The sequence below is a fragment of the Verticillium dahliae genome, genomic scaffold, assembly GCF_000150675.1.
Source record: "Verticillium dahliae VdLs.17 supercont1.13 genomic scaffold, whole genome shotgun sequence".
NCBI lineage: Eukaryota > Fungi > Ascomycota > Sordariomycetes > Glomerellales > Plectosphaerellaceae > Verticillium > Verticillium dahliae.
The window spans coordinates 1-20,513 of record NW_009276944.1 but is presented as its reverse complement, the minus strand read 5'-3'; the positions used below and the strand labels follow the sequence as shown (position 1 = coordinate 20,513).

Below are 20,513 nucleotides of genomic sequence, written 5' to 3'. Positions count from 1 at the left end.
TTCTACGATAAATGCGATAAAGATAAAGATTGATAATCTTGAATCTAGCACCTATACCGATAAGATAGAGCGATAGCTGAACCCGCTAGACCCATCCACAAATTTCAACCATGCTACACGGCTCCGATATAAAGGGACCGGTGCGTGGCTCTTGGATTATCCCGTTTTTCAGTCATGGTCCTCGGGGTCTCGTCGGCATCTATGGCCTATATGGCTTATTAGGATATGGTAAGATAGTTCTTAGCACGACGGTGCTGGACTATATTACTAAAGAGAAAGATCGGCTCCTCATTAGATTCTTCTTCGACTTCAGCGATAAGCCTAAGCAGACCATCGATAGCATGCTCCGGTCGCTTGCCTTTTAGCTCTATTGAAGTGAGGCAAGAGCGTCGGTTCTCGACGCGTCATTCTAGATATACTAAGATAGCCGCTAATAGCCTGCTATAAAGATACTGAAGGACGTTGTGATTAAGATGCTCAGAGTGTAGAAAAAGGTCTCTATTGTTCTTAACGCCTTGGACGAGTCGACGACGAGCAGTGACCTTCTCTTATAGATTAAGGATATCGCTTCTAGATTAGACCTAGGTTACGTCCAGCTAATATGCATAAGTCGGCCTGAAGCCGAGTTTATGCGGGAGATCCTCGACGAGATAGGCAGCGATAATAAGCTACCGTTAGATAAATAAGCCGTAAACGGCGATATTAATTCCTACGTCTCGACTAAGCTCACCCTTCAACGGAAATTCCAAGATATGCGGTTATCGGGTGATCTTCTCAGTCGGATACGGAGCAAAGTTGGCGGCGGCGGAGCCGATAGCATGTACGTATCTACTTTGACCTATATCTGGAATAATCACTGACCCCCTCGATAGGTTTATATGGGCAGCCTGTCAGTTGAACAGTCTTGCGAGCTCTCGAAGTCCTAAGGCACTCAAAGACGCGCTCGATTATTTGCCCCGTGATCTAAAAGAAACGTACGAACGCATGCTATACGGTATTCCGGAAGAAGATAGAAATAGCGCCATCCGCCTTTTGCAGTTTCTGGTCTATTCTTCCCGGCCCCTGACGGTAACGGAGGCAGTAGATATCTTGGCGACGAATACGGAAGCGGCGCTACCATGTTTTACTATCGAGGGTCGGGTTTTCCGGGACGATTATGTCCTCTAGTCCGTACCCGCCGTGACCTCCATTGTGGAGGTCACGGACTCCTGCGGCAACATAAGGAGGGAACTACACTTTGCCCATTTCTCTGTCAAAGAGTTCCTTCTAAACCGAGCCGAGTTCGATCGACTGACGGCCAGCGTTAGCATAATAAAGACGTGTCTGACTTATCTCACAGACATCACGGGCGACGACGAATACGTTGATCATCTCTTTCATTTTGCTACATTAGCTGCAATAATGTGAATAGAGCATGGTGCTTTGGCCGAGAGTTCTGATGATATATTCTCAGCAATTTTAAGGCTTTTGAATGACGATAAGACTTTTGGTCGTTGGATTCGCTTATTTACGGACTTTAAATGGACACGTTTGCTCGAGACGTCAGGAGAAACGAGACTCTACTACCCTTGTCATTACGGACTCCTCAGGGTGGCACAAGAGTTGATTAATGAAGGGGCGGACGTCAACTCAAAGGGAATTCATGACATGGGACTCCTACAGGCCACCTCAGCCCGAGGTCATGTTGAGGTTATACGGTTCCTCTTAGAGAAGGGGGCAGATATTAATGCCCAGGGCAGCGCTTACGGTAATGCCCTACGGGCCGCCTTAGCCCAAGGTCATGACGGCGCTACACCCATCCTACTACAGCACATAGCTCACCGATCCTCTCGCAAACGGCTCGCTTCTACCCTTCTAGTAGAGACACCGAATAAGCTATTACGGCGAAAGTCTTCTACCCATTCGATGTCTTAAATCCACAAGTATATTCTCTCCACGAACATCCCTCTGGAACAACTAGCAGTGGCTAATTACTATGACAAGTATATCCGCTATCTTAAGAGAATAAAAACGCCTTTCAGTCGACTTGATCGCTTCCAAGTCCGTAAAGAAGTCACGAGGTTTTGAATTTAATGTAGTTACTAATCTTTGTATCCCTGGCTACGACTATGCTGGCGCGCAAGAATTGGCATGATGGACGATTCTAGGGGGCAAGTGGCTGGTCTGATTCCACTCCGATTGCCAGGAGGCTCGAGAATCACATGTCGTCAAGCCATACCCAGGTAGATGTCGAAATAAATCCCATGCCTCCATCTCAGCAAGCCCACATCTGCCCCCAATGTCGGCGTCAATCGCACCTTTTCAGAAAGAGTCGAAGAATTTGGTAGCCGGACGACTTCAGACCCGGCTATATTATGTTTGAAAAGGTGAGCACAAGAAACGCTTCGCAGTCCGCTGCTACCTGACAAGTACCAGCTGGGCAAGCTGAGTTTTTTTGGCAGCGGCGTTGGCGGAACTCGACGAAGTACGCCCTTGGAAAGAGTTTGCATCTAGTCGCGTAGGCAAGATTATAGTGCGACATAAGTGCGCCGTATTGCCTTCGGTGGGTATATTTTTGTTTTCATATGCGTGGTTGGCAATGTTCCTCGGTGGTGATTGAACGGCGAAGTGTACAGTCGGTATGACAGGCTAGATTTTCTGTGATGAGGTATATCGCATCGTGCCTGTCTACTCTGTAAGAACGAAGCTAGTCTTGGGTTCTTCCTTAAACTTGACATATACTCTCCTGCGCGTTATTCCGAAGTGATGCAGTTACGCGCTTGATGGTGGGGTTTATGTCGCATGCTTGGTATGAGGGATATACACCACCATATAGGGGCTAATCGATTGAAATGTAGTGAACAACCAAAATGGATAGAACGTTTCGGCATCCGTTTCGTTCATTTTGCATCATCACCAGCAAGATCTTCAAAACGACTTTTGGCGTGGCTTAGATAGAAGAGACTCTTGTCACGCTCAAGTCCCGTGATTTCATTCCTGGAGAACCTTGATGGCCGGTAGATAAGCGCCCATTGAGAGAACCCTGATGGGCAACCTTGATGGCTCGATGGTTGGGCCTTCATCAGTAAAACCAGTGACGAGTAGCCAGCTTTCGGGGGCGGTCAGCAGCTCTCCAGTGTTCTCGACGCTTCTGGCTGCCTTCATTTCGGGCTCGACCGCGATAACCACCAGTGTTCGGAATGAGGCCATGCTGTCCTATTGAGAGGGGACGCATTCACCAAGGGGGCTATAAAATGGAGGTCGTCGACAACCACCATCGCGCAGGCATGGTCTTGACCTCCTTCTCTCTGCCCATGGTGTTTCTTGCCCTTCCCTCAGAAGTTCAATCCCGCGCGGGATGATGCTACCTCGTCGGTTGTCGCTAGTTAAGGGACTTGACAGAGTTAACGGCAGTCAGCGGCAGTTCCAACACCACATCCCACGAGATACCACGCTCAACTGAGGGATCAATAGGTTGACAAGGAGAACGCGATGATTCTCTTAGCCAAGTGGCGCGTTGACGAGCACACAGTGTCCTTTCTATTGAGCTGCTTCACAACTCGAAACATCCTTCCCTTTCTCTTGTTACTTCCTCGTCATCCATTTTCACGTCCTACATTTCCTGACTTCATACACAATCTTCTCCCCCTGACACATCAAAGCCCTCGAGTCACAACATCTCGTAAGGCTTTGTTGTCTTCTCTTCCGAGTTTCTTTCCGACCAGAGCTCCCATTCGCTATGGTCACAGTCTACCCCATGGCTCATGCTTCACCGAGGCATGACCCCCAACAACTAGCGTTGCCTGAGTCGGGCACTCGGGTCAGCTGAGGGCTTCGGAGTGGGATGTGAATATCTTTCTCACCCGCGCCAACCGCCTTTCACGTCCACACGCATACGTGCCTTGCCTATCATCCTGCCGCGTGCCCATGCGCGCATCACAGGCTATGCCGTCTCCTCCAACAGCCTGTTGGACTCAGCCCCTCCCTTTAGGCCTCCTCCATGCAGGTCATGCATGCATGCCTCATTTGGAACCATGCCTGCCTGCCAACTCACACCTCACTCCATCAAGGAGCTCAGCACATCCCCATCACAGCGTCACGGCAGCTCGCGCACTACCATTCACGGACACAGCTTATGCCCCCGTCCCCACGCGGTTCGCCCGAGCTGTTACCGAGGTGTGGACTGAGCTCCCACGTCGCATGGTCCCACTCATGACGATCTCTCATTCACCCACGCCATTCATGGAAGACAAGGCCACGCCCTTGCCTGTATCGCATGTTTCGCGTGGGCTGCCGTGTGGCCAAGCCTGCTCACATGGTTGGCCTTCCATGTCTCGGCGCCAATCACGAGCCTTGGTCTCGCCTAGGGTGCTGTCCCGATATGGGTGTCCTGCATGTGCTTCCACTCCAAGGGGAGACGCCGCAAACCCCGCTCGAGACGTCGCGAGGTTGTCGAATCATGAGCCGCCACTTATCGATAGCTTCCGAGATTGCGGATGTCTGTTGCGGGCGACACGCGTGTGGTCGTGAAGCTCCAACACTGATCGCGTTTCTCTCTGTGTCGTTGTACTCCTGCCTGATGAACTTGGCCCCAGTCACATGGGGGTCATCTCGAGCATCCTTCAGGTATAAAAGGGGCGCCGAACGTGGTCCTCTTTTGGGATATTCATCTCACCAGCACCCAACCCTCCAGAAAATCAAACACAACACACACCAAGCTTCTTCCAGTTCTTCGAACACCAACAATCACAATGGCTCCCTGGTGAGTTGCCCCAGAGCAGCCCGCAAATCGGTGCTCTCCGACTGACAGCGACCAGCTCTTGCTCCTCTTGCGCCACCAACTGCGCCGGCTCTTGCTCGTCGTGCGCCTGCAGCTCGTGCGACGTATGTTTCTGACGGCCTCAGTCCTCTTGCTTGATCTAACAGCTCCCAGCACTAAGCAATCATGGACACGACGCTCTGACACCATCGGCCTTCTCCGACAAAATCCAGTTTTTTCCTGCCAAAGCTCCTGCCAGTCATCTGAGAGGCTCGCAATCAACACCGACGGGAAAGATAACATGTTCAAGGTGGGCCAAAGTTACCTTGCCGCATGCTCCAAGGGGGAGGAACCGCGGCGGTGCCGAGCCAGCCTCGCACGCAAACTGCATTGATAGATTGGTCTTTTTTGACGCTATGTACATGCAATGAAACAATAACACAGTGGTTCCAAGCTCCCTGCGCTTCAAACTCATCAAGTGAAATCCAAATCGTCGCCCTGCCCGTCTGCCTGACCGAGAAACCGACCCTCGCAAGCTCATGCCACGTCCATAATGTGTGCGACCCAACCGTCGTCCCACCAAGCCATTCGTGGAGAGAAATGTGGCGTTAAAGCCCCCCCGACTCGCCCGTCACAAATTACGAAATGCGATCAAAGTTTCTCAGACCGAGTCGCCGCCCCCCGACCCGATGGAGGTGGGGGGCAGAAGGGAGAAGGCAAGGGGCCAGCAGCGGAGGAGCGGTGACTGATCCGAGGCGGCGGGCCGCAGGCAGCACTTGTCGTGGCCCGCCGGCCGGGCGTTGGGTGGCATTGCATGCAGCGTATGGAGGGGGCCAGGGGAGGGGGGCGTTGTGGCGGGCTGCGGTGGTTGGCGAGCGAGACACGGCGTTGGTCCGGTCCTGTGGGGCCGAGTTCCCGCTGAAGGGGGGGGGGTCTCAGCCGATGCGGGCGGATGCGGGACGGTGAAGAGCTGGGTGTGCGCGCAGCGCGCAAGCTGGATGGACTTTGGTTTGTTATCGTACAGAGAGGGAAGGGGCTTGATGGGCGGATTTGGCTTCGTCTGCGATGATGAGAGGAGCGTCGTGCAGGGCCTTGCTGGTCTGTCCGAGGATTCGGTCTGCTGACCCCTCACTGTGAGGCTGGGTGTATGCACCTCCAGCCGCTTGTGAGCTAGTGCCGCTTCTTGTTGATCTGCCTACCAGATCACAGAGCCTGTTTCCGCCAACTGCGGCTTTGGCGTACAAGTTTCTTCGCGTGAGCATGACAGGAGGCTTCAACTTCGAAAGAATTCACCTGGAACATCACGCATTTTGGGACGAGTGCAGTGACGAGTCTATTGTCCTTACTCTAGACCGTGCATCGTTACAAAAAAGCAAACATAAAATCAAGTTGAAAACGCCTCGCTTCTTTTCCCATGACAAGGACCAAGAAAAAAAAAACCCTAGACGGTGAGGACCGTCGGCACCCCCTTCCTCCACATCAGCTTCCCGCCGTGCTTGCTCTCGAAATGCCTCGACACGTTGTCGCGCCGGCCGCGGTGCGCGCAGCCCTCAAAGGGACACTGGCGCGTCTCGGAGCGGACGTTGTCGCGGGCGGCGACGTCCTTGTGGCGGACCTGCAGGTGGCGCTCGAGGTCGCGCACCTGGGCGAACTTGGGCGCGCTCGGGCAGTGCGGGCAGGTGAGAGACTTCTTGTGGACGCGCTGGTGCTGCCTGGAACGAATGGTCAGCGGGATTCGCACGAGAGGGGGGGCTGGTGTGCAGGGGCGGCACGCAAAGGGGAGAGATGGGACTACATACTTGAGTTGACTTTCTTTCTTGAATGTCTTGAAGCAGCCGTCGGCCGTGCAGGCGTACGCGTGACCTGAAGTGTCCGACTCGGTGGTAGAGTCGGGCGACGTCGTAAAGGGGGAAGCCGAGTTGGCGGAGTGGGTGAAGGGTGAGTTCGTGTACGGCGATGCATCGCCGATGCTGAGAGGGGCGAAGAATGACCCGGCAGCGGGGAGATCAAAGTCAAAGGACGGGTGGCCGAGTGCCTGGCTGTCGTCGACGATCGGGAAGAGGAGGGGGTCGTTAAAGTCAGGGGTAGGAACGACGGGTGTGTTGAAGTCGAAAGCACACAGGTCGCCCATGTTGCCGTTCGAGGGAAACACCTCCAGTCCGTAGCCCTTGGCCAGCTCCTTTTCGATGAAAGCGTCAAAATGAATGTCGTCGCTGAAGTCGCCCTCCAGGATCTCAGAGAGTGGGGATTCGAAAGCGGACATGCCATGAAGGAAGTCATGGACGGGCAGGCCTGCGCCTGACGCCGCCCATGCGCCGTGTCCGTCCATGGTGGCGGTATTGTCGTCCACCTCGTAAAAGTAGTCGTTGCTGCTTGCGCTGGGAGATGCGAAAGCCATGTTGTCGTTGTTGCTTGAAAATCAGAGTAGTGTTTGCTGCTCTGAAGATCCGTCTCTGTGCTGATTGCTGTGTGGTTCGTTTGGTTTGATAGCGGTTGGTTTGGTTGTGGTAGCGAGGCTCAAGACACCTTGTTTAGATGTCCAGACGAGAAGTTTTACGACGTACTCAGGTCACTTGCCAACCAACAGTCAAATACCAGAAAGAGTCGCAACAGCTCGTCAGCCAAAGAGAGGCAACGTCGTGGGGATCAACCGCCAGCTGGCTGTCTTCCCACAATCGTACTCTGCCAAGTTCATTTGCTTCGAAAAGCAACTGTCCTTGCCGTTCATGACAGCCAATGTCGAGACGACGTTGGCAGTCATGGAGCAATAGCCGGCGTAAATGGCGACTATATCGGCCATGGCGACAACCAGGGGCAGTGACAAGAGATGGCCGTATCGTTGATTGAGGCGCAAGCGCTCGATCAATTCGGGCCCAGAGAAAACATCGGAGTTGTTATCTCGGGTCGAGACGGGCTGTGTATCATCAGGATGAATCTGGTTGATATACTCGCAAGTCATGGTGCCGATCGATGTATCGAAGGCGCCGTCGTCCGTCTGGTGCTGTAACATGATGCCGTCATTCTCGAGGACATCCTGAGACTGCTGGAAATTCTGCATATCAGTATAGAGCTTGCGCTCTCCTTTGGCAGAGCCAATGAGCTGGGCGGGATCGAGAACGAGGTTGCTCGTGCCGAAGCATGTAATGAGAGCATGTTCTGTCCACTGTCGACGAAGCTGATGGAATTGTTCCAACGCTTCGCTTACCAGCACAGGGCTTCTCCGTTGAGCATGTATCTGCTGCTGCTGCTGCTGCTGCTGGAAGGGGTCAGTTAGAATTCTGGGTTGCTTTGCTGAAAATCAGCCGTAACATACCAGATTCTGCATCAAGGTCGGGATAGCGAACACGAATTGTGGACGGATTTCCAGGCCAGAGACACGTCGCTCCTCGCGACATGGAGAGGAGTGACATGGGAAGGGCTCGAGGGGCAATTGACGCTCCGAGTCTGTCTCCTGAGGTCGGCGCTTGGCCTTTCGTCTCTGGAACTGCTGGACTTCAGCGGGAGTGACAGTCGGCGCCGACTGGATTAGATTCATCCCATGGAATCCACCGCTGGTCGACCAGAGTGCGAGATTCGGCACAGGGAGGTCGAAAGCTCCTAGCGTCGCAGTCTGGTCGGGGGTCACGGTCCGCTCGGCGAGATGGCTGTGGACGTGTCGGAGCCTATCCATAAAGGAGGCGTGAGATTGCTCGATAGATTCGAGCAAGTCCTGATATCCATTGTGACGAATTTCCATCGATGCGTCAGGATAGAGGCCTGGGAATTGATTGTATGCCTGTGATGTAAGTGTGAGAAGCTGCACGATAGTGGTCACTGCCGATAGATGGCTTACGATGCGAACAATGCAAGACGCGTGGGCGGGATTGGTGGAGTGGTAGTTGTGTCAATGATGCACAGTCATGGGGGATTGAGCAGTTCCGACGAATTGATCTAGAAAGATGACTGGGGCTCGGGTCGAGCGATCGGTGCTCTGTGTATCCAGAATGTCTTGACGACTTGAAAATGAGGTGAGGGGGCGAAGTTGAGAAGGTGAAGGTGACGAGAGTAGAAGAGTTGAGGTTTCGAGATTCAATGAGCGAGTCGAGGGCGGGTGCCTGGCTCTAAAATGATCACGACGACAGGTGCAGATGGCCGTGATTGGCTGCCTTGCAATTGGATGCCTTCGCCTGCCTCTGTCTTCGAGGTGGAGTCTGGGGATGCGGCGAAGCTGTGGAGGGCCAGTCAGAAGCGCCCGTAGGAGCGGCACAGCCTGCGCTAAAGTGAGGCCAAAATCGGTACCTGTAAACACGCTGAAAACGAGCACTGCCAAAAGGTCTCTCTGCGAGGCGTTCACGGCGGCCTGCCCCGCTTCGATTTGGCCTCTTTTTTCGGCAGGCCCAGCCAAGGGAGTCATCCGGGCCGCGAGTGGATCATGACACTGAGGACTCATTTTCCATTTTGCATTTCATTGATCTCGCCTGCTTCTTGCAATGCCGATCATGACCTCTCTGCAGTGCGATTTGACACCTCGGCGCAAAGACAATTGAGTTGGACTCGATGTCTGAGCAGAGTAGGCCCCCTGCAGGAAAGAAGAGTCGACTTAGGTAAGCATCCCGGGAAAGTGCCTTACGACGCGCAGTGGGCACACAACCCCTTACGAGGCATCCATAGCGCCTTTCCCCTCCTCGCGTCTTCCGCCGTCAGCCTCCACCAACAAACACAGCCTCCGCCATCCAACGGAACCATTGACAGCCATCGAGAACCTTGAGTCGCTTTCCCAGGTCCATCGCCTGCCACGACTAGGTACCAATGAAGTCGATATTGGCCTGATGCAGCGAGAAGAGGGGATCGCCAGGTGATGCATACAGGTCACCTTTATGCGTCAGCACGCGTCGCCCTTGATCAAATGAGGCTGGCCAAGCAGGCAAGCACGCACTCTCTTGACCCAGAAAGAATGCAGAACTACAGCACTCCCCGAAGATTCCCCCAGACGCCTTCGTGACCACCGCCGTGGATGTTCGACGCGTCAAAACTCGGTCCCCCATCACGCGCGTGAGCGAGCCAAAGCCGTCCTATTTTAGCGTCAATTTGATCTGGTCCCAGCCCAGATATCTCACAGGAAACGATGACGCCAGACCTCGCCCAAGGCACTGCGATCCTCGCGCCTTTGGCACCGGCAGTCTAGACCATCGGGCGTCTCCTGCAATTCCTTGACCACACTCGACCAATCTATGGTGCAACCAGAGTCTCGCTGCTTTTAGGCAGAGCAACCCAGCGTCACGGCCCGGAAAGCATAACTCAGCCCTATGTGCACAAATCCCACCGTTGAAGACGTTCCTCATGCATGGGATCCGTCTCGTGGTGCGCAGTCGGGGCAAACTGTGCCAGCACGCCAAGGCCGACATGCTTCTCTAGCACTGTACAATGAGCCTTAAGAGGCGTCATGCTTATGATCAGAAGCTACAGAGATCCAAGAAGGCAACCATACGGATCAAATCACTGCTGTCATCGGGGTTAATGGATGCTCAGCCAGGTCAGCCGCAGTATCAATCGACCAATGAAACCCATTCAGGCCAACGCCTTCGCCCAGCTTCCGTGAGCCACGGCGCACGACGGCAAGCTTTGAACCTGGAGGTTGTAACAGGTACTTGCGGACTAACCTACGCTTTCTCGCTTACTGTAACCGTGGACAGTGAAGGAGAGCAGAGAACGTTGCCCAAGTCCGGTTGTTGTGATGTGACAGGACGTCCGATACGGCGGCACGGACCGCGGTACACAGGTACCATCGTCACTTGGGATAGCTCACTGACTTGACACTAACAGCAGTTGCCAACCCCCCGACTGACATGACACCTCGTAGTATTAGTATGGCATAATGGTTCTGCACTCCTAACGTCACGTTCTCAGGTTCTTTGCGCCTACCTTTTCGAGTTTTTAGCTAAGCCAACCATGCTACCGGGAAACGTCGTGATCAGCACCCCGACCACCGCGAAACATGGCCGAGCAGACTGAAAACCAACAACAACCCCCCCAGCTCAGCATACGTGACACCCTCGTCTTGTCATGTCTGGGGGATGACGAGAGAATAAAGCTGGAAGAACATATCCTCAAGTCGGCCGACCTTGATGTTGCGGCAACCAAGGTTGACGATGAGACCATCGCCTCAAGAATCACGCTCATCCGCGGGTTTGCAGAGTGCGCACGCGGTGATGAGGCCATCGTGGCTGCTCTGGCCGCTGATTCTTCTCTTTCAAGCCTGCGCCAGGTTGCCGCACGCTTCAATGCCGCCGAGCTCTCTGCCCTTGTTGACCGAGGACCAGGAGTAGCAACCGCCAGCACGTCAGAGGCTCCCCAGGATGTTTCTGCCATCAAGCCAGCGGCACGTATCTTTAGGCAGAGAATTTTCGTGTTGGAACGCGATGCCGTGCTGCGTAAGATGGTGGACGACGGGGAGATTCCCATCGGGCTGAGAGATGATGACAACAAAGAAGAAGACGCCAATGTCAAGAGGCACATCATCGATGTCCTGCACACCCATCCCGACCTGTTTAGCAAGGTTCCTTTCTCTCTCACCGAGGGCGCATTGAAGGACATCAGCGAGGAAAATGGGACGCGGCAGAAGGTAGACACCACCATTCGAGCCATTCAGCGTGTTCAATCACTGTCAACGGCCCCGGCGGCCGTGGCAGCTATGCTGAAGGCTGGTTTTGGGTCCGCCCAGCAGATTGCTGCAGTGCCGGCTTCTCACTTTGTTCATGACATCGGCAATGCCATCACTGCGGACGACACAGCTCAAGGCAGCGCTGAAGAGGCCGCCCGCAATATCCACGCACAGGCGACAAACGTAGCTCTTCACGCCAACATGGCACTCGCGTCGACGCTTCAAATGGTACGCGGAACGGGCGTCCGCGCCATCGACGGGGCTGCATCTCGCGGGGACCGCATAGCTGCTGCAGAGTCCGTCACCGTCAGCGGCATGCGCAGCACTGTCAATCTCGAGCAGCTTTTCGGCACCATGGACTTTTGCGAATGTTCGGACTGCGCCTCGGTCACATCACCTGCAGCATACTTGGTCGACATTCTGCAGTTTCTCCGAAACAACAACCTGAAAGATGAGTACCGTCCCGGCTGGGAGGGTACCGCCCTCGAGATGCTCTTTCGCCGTCGGCCTGATCTTGCCGAAATCGAATTGACGTGCGCCAACACTAACACGGTACTGCCCTACATCGACCTCAGCAACGAAGTCATGGAATCCTTTGTCTGCCATCTCGGCAAGTTCATTGAAGACAACCACCAGCCAAAGCAAGTGACGCTTGATGCCTTCAACATTGACGAGGACGATGTCAGCAGCGCCCTCTTATCCCAGCCGGCCAACGTCAATTACGCTGCGTACTGCAAGCTCAAGGACGCCGTATATCCCTTCACGCTGCCGTATCATCAGCCGCTGGACGAGATCCGAATCCTTCTGGGTCACCTTGGTACGTCAAGGCACGAGTTGCTCAATATTTTTCGGCCGACGCAACGCACCGGTGACCCGAGACGTGACGAATGGGGGAGACAAGCCCACGAGCGGGCTTACGTGGCAGAGTATCTCCTTCTGTCGCAGCAGGACTTCCGAGTTCTGACTCGTCAGGTGTTTTATCCGAAGGAGTACTTTGAGTACATTATCTCGCCAGGCACACGCATCAGCGACGAAGAGTACGAGGCACGCATTCAGGTTGAACCAGCTTATCGGTGCTGGGGCTATGTCAACGGAGACCACGAAATGCTGTCGACCGTCGAGGAGCACGAGCTTGGCCTTGCTTTCGTGAAGAAGCAGTTCCTGCCGCGATCAGGAATCAAGTATACAGATCTGGTTGACCTCCTCCGTACAACATACATTAACCCAAACTACCCCTCCGGCTGGGCCCTACTCCTGCTCCACCGCCTCCGATGGAGCTACCGCTATCTCGTTACGCTTCTCGGCCCCATAGGCAGCCCTGGGCGTTACGACAAGTTGATCGCCTTCCTCATCAGGTTCCAGCCGCTCGCTGAGCTCTTCGGCAAACTTCGCCAGAAGTACATCGACGATCTCGGCCGTGCGGACCAGGGCAAGAATGCGGAGGCACTCGAAGAGCTGGCCAAGCGACTCGGATATCCTCCATGTTCTTGTGACGACGGAGCCATCTGGCGATGCTGGGTACTGCGGTACTTCGATCTTGTTGGCGACCTCATCGTACTGGATTCGAGGGACGGTGGTGTGTTCGAGACGGAAGGTTGGCTGGTGCTGCAGCGAGAGGTCCCGCAGCTTGGGTTTGTTGGCTCAGCAGCAGAGGTAATCAGCGGCCGGGATGACAATGTGGACAGGGATATCGGATACCTCCATCGCGACGGCCGCATCACCTCTACGGCTGTTGACGGCACCCTGACTCTGGTTGGTCGCATCGATGAGACTGGTGCAGCTGTCGATGTAGACGGCGTGTTCTTCCACATCAAGTACGGACTCGACTGGCAGTTGCGCATGCAGCTGTGGAATATTGAGCGAACTAGGGCTTTCGGCGAGATCGACAATCAAAGTAGCAATGTGTACGTCTGGAATTGGGAGCGGGCTGCATCATGGGGTCCAATCCAGGACACTTGCAACATCGAAAACGTACGGCTCATTCGCCTGAACGGCGAGGCGCTGCGAATTGACGACTGCGATCGCATTCACCGCTTCATTCGTTTGTGGCGTCGGCTGGACTGGTCCATAGATGACCTCGACCAGGCTCTTTTAGGGCTTGCCACTGTACCGGAAAGTAGCAGTGATGGCGGTGGCTCTGATACTCCGAGTTCCAACCCCGGAAGGACGATCACCTGGGAAGATTTCCACGATCGCTGTCAGGGGTCAGGGAATGGTGGAGGCGGCGATCGAGGGCAATGCCCACTACATGAAGGAGAGGACTGGACGCCGCCGGCGCTTGCGTCCATCTCACCCGGCTTCCTTGGACAAGTCGTTGCCCTCAAGAAGCTGCTGGACCTGACTGGCCTCGGTCTGGCTGAGCTCCTGACGTTTTGGGCAGACATATCAGTACACGGCCAACCCAAGTCGCTTTATGCCAAGCTATTCTTGACGCATAATCTTCTTGGTATAGACCGTGTTTTTGCGGCTGATGCCAACGGCAACTATCTCAATTATGCTAGGCCTGAAAAGCTAGCAGCACACGCCGCCGTCGTCATGGCTGCGTTGCGGATTCGAACAGCCGATGACTTGAGGACGGCAACCAACCTTGCCGGTCTTCCTCAGGATGCAGATTTGACACTCAAAAGTGTGTCAAGCATTTACCGGCTCGTGTTGCTGGCTCGCGTACTGAGCGTCAAGCTGAGTCTGCTCCCAAGCGTCATAACACTGCTTGGTGACCCGTTTGGCGGCGGAGCAGTTCGCACGATCTCTTTCCTTGAAGACTGGGATCGGATATCGTCGTCTGGTTTCTCTCTGCATCAGCTGGTCTATGTCATAGAAGACGATGAGATTGAGCCAGTCCGACCCGTAGGTCCTTCCATTACCGATATTCTCAAGACGACTAAGCAGCTTGCCGACGGTCTGGACGCCATTCTTAAAACCTACCCAGACATAGACCAAACGGACCCAACAGTTGTACCATCGACAGCAGTCACCGCTGCCGCCTCGCAGGCATTCGACGCGACGACGGTCAGCACCCTTGCAGGTGTCATCGAAGGCTCCTGGGTCTGGCAAACAAACGCGCCAGTGGGTATGGCTATCTCGGTGCCAGTCTTGCTGAAAAAGAAGTTTTCATACTCGAGTCGATCAGGTGATGCATCCAACGCTCCATCAGCCACTGTTCAAATGACCGGAATCCTTACCGCCAGCGAGGCCGAGGATGCCAAATTCTTGGGACGAATGAATCCCCTCTGGGCACCCGCAATTGACCGACTGATGCGCAAGCCGGGGGCATGGTTTAACGACACTCTACGTGCGGTGTTCTCGGCGAACCTCGAAGAGGCCAAGGCAACCCTCCTGGCCGGTGACGTGCCTCCAACCACACCAGACCCTACTCAAGATGAATCTGTTCCAGTGCCTGATCCAGGATCCGCGCCAAGTAAACGGCTTTACTTCTTGGTCTCGTTCCTCCCGTTTCTTCGCGACAGACTCTCTGATAAAATGGTGTCTGATGTCATGATGTCAGTTTCGGGGCTATCCCCAGAGCTGACCCATCTGTTACTTGATAGCATCCTTCGGTCAGGAACAACATCGGCACTGGAAATTTTACGCAACCTAAAGTCAACTTCCTCTAATCCATCTGCAGACTGGACAGGCTACCTCATTCCACCTACGAACGACGAGTTCGTCTTCTTCTCTATTGCTGATACGCAGCCGTCAGCCATCATCCTCGACGGCGCGTCTGTGTCGTTTCCGCAGCCGCTCGACGACCCGAGCAATGTGTGGGTTTCAGAACCCGTCAAACTTACTGCTGGAAGGCTGTACTCTCTGACGGTCCCGGGCCGTCCAGCAACGCAGCTGCAGTGGAAATCAGCCCGGTCGCCGCGCGCTGGTATTCCGGCTTCGGCGCTACTCTCCGGCCAGGCCACCCAGATTGTGACTGACGTCTTCTCTAAGCTTGTCAAAGCTGGCATCGTTGTCAACATTTTCAGTTTGACAACGGCCGAGATCATCTTCTTGACAGACGCCGAGGCGCACTTCGACGGCTTCGACCTCAATTCGCTGTCGTTGCGTGCATGGAGACGGCTGTGTCAATTCAGCTCATTTCGAAATGGTCTTGCAGCGCCAGAGGCACCCTTAATTGCCCTTTTCAAATGGGCAAGCCTGCCCTCAGCCGGCGTCAATGGCCTCGTCGATAAGATCATTGCGTCTACGAGGTGGGATTCGCAGCGAGATTCGCTCACGGCCCTCTTGGCATCAGATCACTTTGACCTGTTGTCTCCCGCGAACTTCCTTGATGAGAGAGCCCTGATTCGGCTTCAAAAAGCCCTGGCCCTTGTCAAAAGTCTTGGTGTTGTGGATGTTCCCATGGTGTTCTCGTGGGCGGACCCGCTTGTCAAATTCTGGGTTGCGCGGACCATCGCCGACAACATACGCAAGGTCGTGCGCGCGCGGTATACAACAACAGACTGGGAGGCTGCGGTGCAGCCATTGTACAACACGTTACGTGAGAATCAGAAGAACGCACTCATCGCCTATTTGCTTGCGCAACAGGTTATACGCGATCAGGGCATTGCCGACGCCGACGGGCTTTTCGAATTCTTCCTCATTGGTGTGCAGATGTCGTCTTGCCTGCAGACGTCGCGCATAAAACAGGCCATCTCCAGTGTGCAGTTGTTCATACAGAGGTGCCTCTTGGGCTTAGAATTGCAGCCACGCATCAACAGTGTTGAGGGTGACCGACAAAAAGTCCCCGTGCGCATCGACGCTGTGCGCTGGAGTTGGATGGAGAAGTACCGTGTGTGGGAAGCCAACCGAAAGGTATTCCTGTATCCAGAGAACTGGCTAACAGGCGAGCTGCGGGATGATAAGAGCCCTTTCTACCGCGAGCTTGAGAGCGAGCTGCTGCAGAAAGATGTTGACTCTTCCACCGTCGCGGCGGCGTTTCGCAACTACCTGACCAAAGTGGACGATGTCGCCAACCTCGAGGCGCAAGGTCTGTTCCTTGAGCAGACCACCGACGTAAAGATCGTCCACATTGTAGCGCGCACACGCTGCGCTCCATACGCATACTACTACAGACGACTTGACGCAGCACATGTCATCTGGCAGCCGTGGGAAAGGATGACGGTTGACATACCCAACTACACGAGCGAGACAGCCGATGGCGTGGTACTGGAGAATGGCACCTATGTGACGCCCGTCGTATGGAACGGACGACTCCTCGTCTTCTTCCCGCAGTTTGCCAAGAAGACGGTCATGCCGCCAAAGGCTGCCGAGAAGTCAATGGTTGAGTTGGGTGATGAGAAACCATCAACGAACTTGCGGAGCATCGACTACTGGGAGATCAGACTGTGTTGCTCGGAGCGGCGACAGGGCGGCGAGTGGACAACCAAGATCATATCATCCGACGGTGTTTATGAGACGGTCAAAAACTATGCTAACTACAGTCTTCCAAACCTCAACGGCTACCTGTTTGTTCCACGGCTCGAGGCAGTGCCGGATGGCGGCGGAGGCACGAAATTATGTGTTGACGTTTTGAGTAACGTCACGTCTGAGAGCTCTGTAGCAGTGGGGTCGTTCGACTTTGTCAACGGCCGACTTCTCAAATCCTCGGATGGGTCAATCACAGCCAGCTTGAGATTGGACACGGGCACGCCAGCGTTCGGCTACTGGAGCGGTCGGAAAGAATTACACAGCTTGCAGGCGTCGACTGCGACGGACAACCCCGAGTTCTACAAGACGCCACCGTATGTCGAGTACCCCGACTCTGTGGTGCGTCCACGGGTCAGAGTCTACTGGACCAACTCGGCATCGGCCGTCTTTTCGCACCAATTCGTGCACAAGTTGCTCGGTGCGATGGCCGTATCGGACAAGCTGTCGACCGTGTTTGATCTCTACGCACGGCTCGAGGATTCTCATCTAGGGGACGCCTTTGGCGACAACAGGGAGTCGAGGTATCACGAACTTAAGAAGCCCTACGCCATCTACAATTGGGAGCTGGGACTACATGCGCCTCTGGCCGTCATGGACAAGCTCGTTCAGCAACGGCAGTTTGATCAGGCTTTGGACCTCTGCCATGCCGCCATTTTCAACCCCATGGTCAATACCAACGATGTGTCCAAGTGCTGGCAGTTCCGCCCATTCCAAGAAATCGTGGCTAAAGATTATCTCGAGAACTTCATGCAATCTCTCGTTCCTAACGAAGAGAACACACAGGTCACTGAGTGGCGAGACAACCCATTTGCGCCACACGTCGTGGCCAGATCGCGGCCGGTGGCTTACATGAAAGCCGTCGTGATGAAGTACATCGACACATTGGTGCAGTACGGCGATTTCTACTTTCGCCAAAACACGCTCGAGACATTACCTCTGGCCATCCAAATGTACGTGAGAGCGAGCCATGTGTACGGACCGGCCGGCCAACGCATCCCAAAGCGCGGCAAAACAGAGCCGCACACTTACCGGCGCCTCCTTGAGCGGTTCGACGCCTTCGGTAACGCTGCTGTCGACCTCGAGCTCGAGTTCCCCTTCAGCAACCAGGTAACGCGACAATTTCCTGTCGGCTTCACTGGCCGTCCTGATACGCCTGTCGACCTGCCCAACGTGTTCGGCTCGGCTACGACGCAGTACTTCTGCATACCGGACAACCCGCAGCTCCGGGCTGTCAGGGCCACGATTGATGACCGTCTCTTCAAGCTACGCCACTGTCAGGATATCAACGGTGTTGTGCAGCGGCTGCCATTGTTCGAACCACCCATCGATCCTGGCCTGTTGGTCCGAGCGACTGCGGCTGGTGTCAGCATTGCCAGTGTTCTCAACGATTTGAACAGCCCCATGTCCAACTATCGCTTTCTATATCTTGTGCAGAAGGCGCACGAGGTGTGTGGCGAGCTGAGGCAGTTTGTGGCCGGCTTCCTGGCCGCCAAGGAGAAGCAGGACGGTGAGGCGCTGGCTTCCCTAAGACAGCGCCACGAGGTGACGATCAGTGAGCTTCTCATGGGTATCAAAAAAGCCCAGGTTGACGAGGCCAGCTTATCCCTTGACTCTCTACGGCAAACCCGCCTCGGTCCAGTCTACCGTATGAGACACTATCTATCCCAGCTCGGCGAAGATGTCTCGAAAGTGCCAACTGATGTCAAGAGCCCTTTCGCCGAGATTGAGCTGTCGCAGGAGAAGCTCGTAGCTGATACAGGGCTTCGGTTGATCCCCTCGGAGAAGGAGGAGCAGGACAGATCAACAGTATCACGCAAGGTCAACATCAGCGTTGGTGCGACCGAAGCCTTGAGTACTGTGTTCCTGGCGCTGCCCAGCACCAATGTTCACGGCACGCCGCTCGGCATTGGAGCGGCCGTCAAGTGGGGCTTCCCGCAGCTCGGTCATGGACTTGGTGCTGTCGCACGAGGGCTCCGGGCCTGGTCTGATCATGAGGCAGCCCAGGCATCCATGGCTGGCCGTAGGACGGGCTTGCTTCGGGCCATGCAAGATCGTGTACAGATGGCCAATTCGGCTGGGTACGAAGTTAAGGCCATTGACAGCCAGATCTTGACACAACAAGTGAAGCTGGCACTGGCCGAGCGCGATGTCTCCAATCACCAGCAGTCTATTGACAATGCGCGGGAGACCGCCGACTTCCTAGCGACCAAGTACACCAACGCTCAATTGTACTCGCACTTGGAAGCCTCCAGCCGCCGGCTCGCCTATGAGGCTTACACGCTGGCGTACGACCTGGCGAGACGCGCCGAGCGGACTTTCCACTTTGAGCGGCCAGCCGAAATTTCCCGCTCATATATTTCGTTCGGTTACTGGGACCCTGCGCGCGATGGACTTCTCGCCGGCGAAGCCTTGGCGCTTTCGCTGCGCCGTCTTGAAGCCGCCTATCAAGACCGCCGCGGCCATGATTTTGAGGTGACAAGGTCCATTTCTTTACGACTTTTGGCGCCGCTTGAGCTCGTGCGCCTTCGCGAGACAGCCCGCTGCGAGTTTGCCCTGCCTGAGACGCTTTTCGACATGGACTTCCCGGGCCACTACATGCGACGCGTTCGGTCTATTGCACTTTCGATTCCTTGCGTCGTCGGCCCGCATGTAGGCGTCAACGCTACGCTTCGTCTGCTCGAGAACAAGATGCGAACCTCACCTCTGGCTGCTGACGCCAATGCGTACCCTGAAACCCCTGGTGATGACGGGCTGGACCAACGCTTCACCACCTCCTCCGTACCCATCACGGCCATTGCTGCATCCTCTGCCCAGACTGATCCTGGTGTCTTCGAGCTGTCGATGAAGGACGAGCGTTTCCTTCCCTTGAGGGCGCCGGCGTCATTTCTCGTTGGCGCCTGACACTTCCATCGCCTGCCGGCCCAGCATCCTTGGCCTTGCGGCCCTTTGACTATGGCACTATCACGGATGTCATCCTTCAGGTCAGATACACTTCGCTTGACGGCGGTGACAAACTTCAGGCTGCCGCGTCGGGAGCCATTCGGTCATTCGTTCAGGACGTCGAGGACGACTCGTCCGAGGCGGGCGGCGGCCTCTACACCATTATGGACCTACGCGCCGAGTTCGCGACCGAGTGGTACCGCTTCGCCATGGCTGCCTCACCCCCAGACGCAGACCGCACCATTTTGCTGCGCGATGTCGCCAGCCGACTTTCATATGTCGCGCGCGGCGCGTCCAAGCTCACGGCGTCGAGCGTATCACTTTACTCGACGGCGGAAATCCCTGCGACGGCATTGAGGCTTGCAAGAGCTGGCTCCGATGCTGACATCGTTCCGTTCACTGAGGCCGCAAAGCTTGGTAGGCTTTTCGCGTACTCGGCCTCTACTGACGGACTTGACATTAGCGGTGACTGGATCCTCACACTCAAGGCCCACGAAGGTGCCGACGTTAGCCTTGATGGGGCGCGGCAGGGGATGTGGCTTGTTCTTCGGTATCGCATGCAGCTGTGAGACTGTTCTCTGTTGAGATGCTGCTAACGTGAAGTTTCCCAATTCTTCTATTGTCCTGCTTTTCCTGCACCTTTTGGTTTACTTTACGAGCCCACGACTTTTCTTTCCCTCTACCAAGTTGGCATCACTTTCTTATCTTTAATTTTGCGCTTTTGGTATGCTACTCTGAGGGTCCGTCCCTTAGGAGCAGCAGACAGATATTGAATCAAAT

The 20,513-nt window shown here is 55.0% G+C and overlaps 3 protein-coding genes across 3 annotated transcripts; 2 read left to right on the top strand and 1 right to left on the bottom strand.

Annotated features, from left to right (window-relative positions):
• Positions 1–4,680: 4,680 nt before the first annotated feature.
• VDAG_05961 (uncharacterized protein) lies at positions 4,681–5,192 on the top strand. The gene is made up of 2 exons (XM_009658975.1): positions 4,681–4,741; positions 4,797–5,192. Exon 2 carries the CDS (start codon positions 4,866–4,868, stop codon positions 5,130–5,132), a length of 267 nt encoding a protein of 88 aa, XP_009657270.1. The 5' UTR covers positions 4,681–4,741; positions 4,797–4,865; the 3' UTR covers positions 5,133–5,192.
• A 987-nt stretch (positions 5,193–6,179) lies between these two features.
• VDAG_05960 (uncharacterized protein) lies at positions 6,180–8,474 on the bottom strand (the record flags this gene model as incomplete). The annotated part of the gene is made up of 4 exons (XM_009658974.1): positions 6,180–6,450; positions 6,538–7,149; positions 7,420–7,994; positions 8,052–8,474. 4 exons carry the CDS (start codon positions 8,472–8,474, stop codon positions 6,180–6,182), a joined length of 1,881 nt encoding a protein of 626 aa, XP_009657269.1.
• A 2,238-nt stretch (positions 8,475–10,712) lies between these two features.
• VDAG_05959 (uncharacterized protein) lies at positions 10,713–19,694 on the top strand (the record flags this gene model as incomplete). The annotated part of the gene is made up of 1 exon (XM_009658973.1): positions 10,713–19,694. The coding sequence occupies one exon, from the start codon at positions 10,713–10,715 to the stop codon at positions 19,692–19,694; it is 8,982 nt and encodes a 2,993-aa protein (XP_009657268.1).
• Positions 19,695–20,513: the final 819 nt, after the last annotated feature.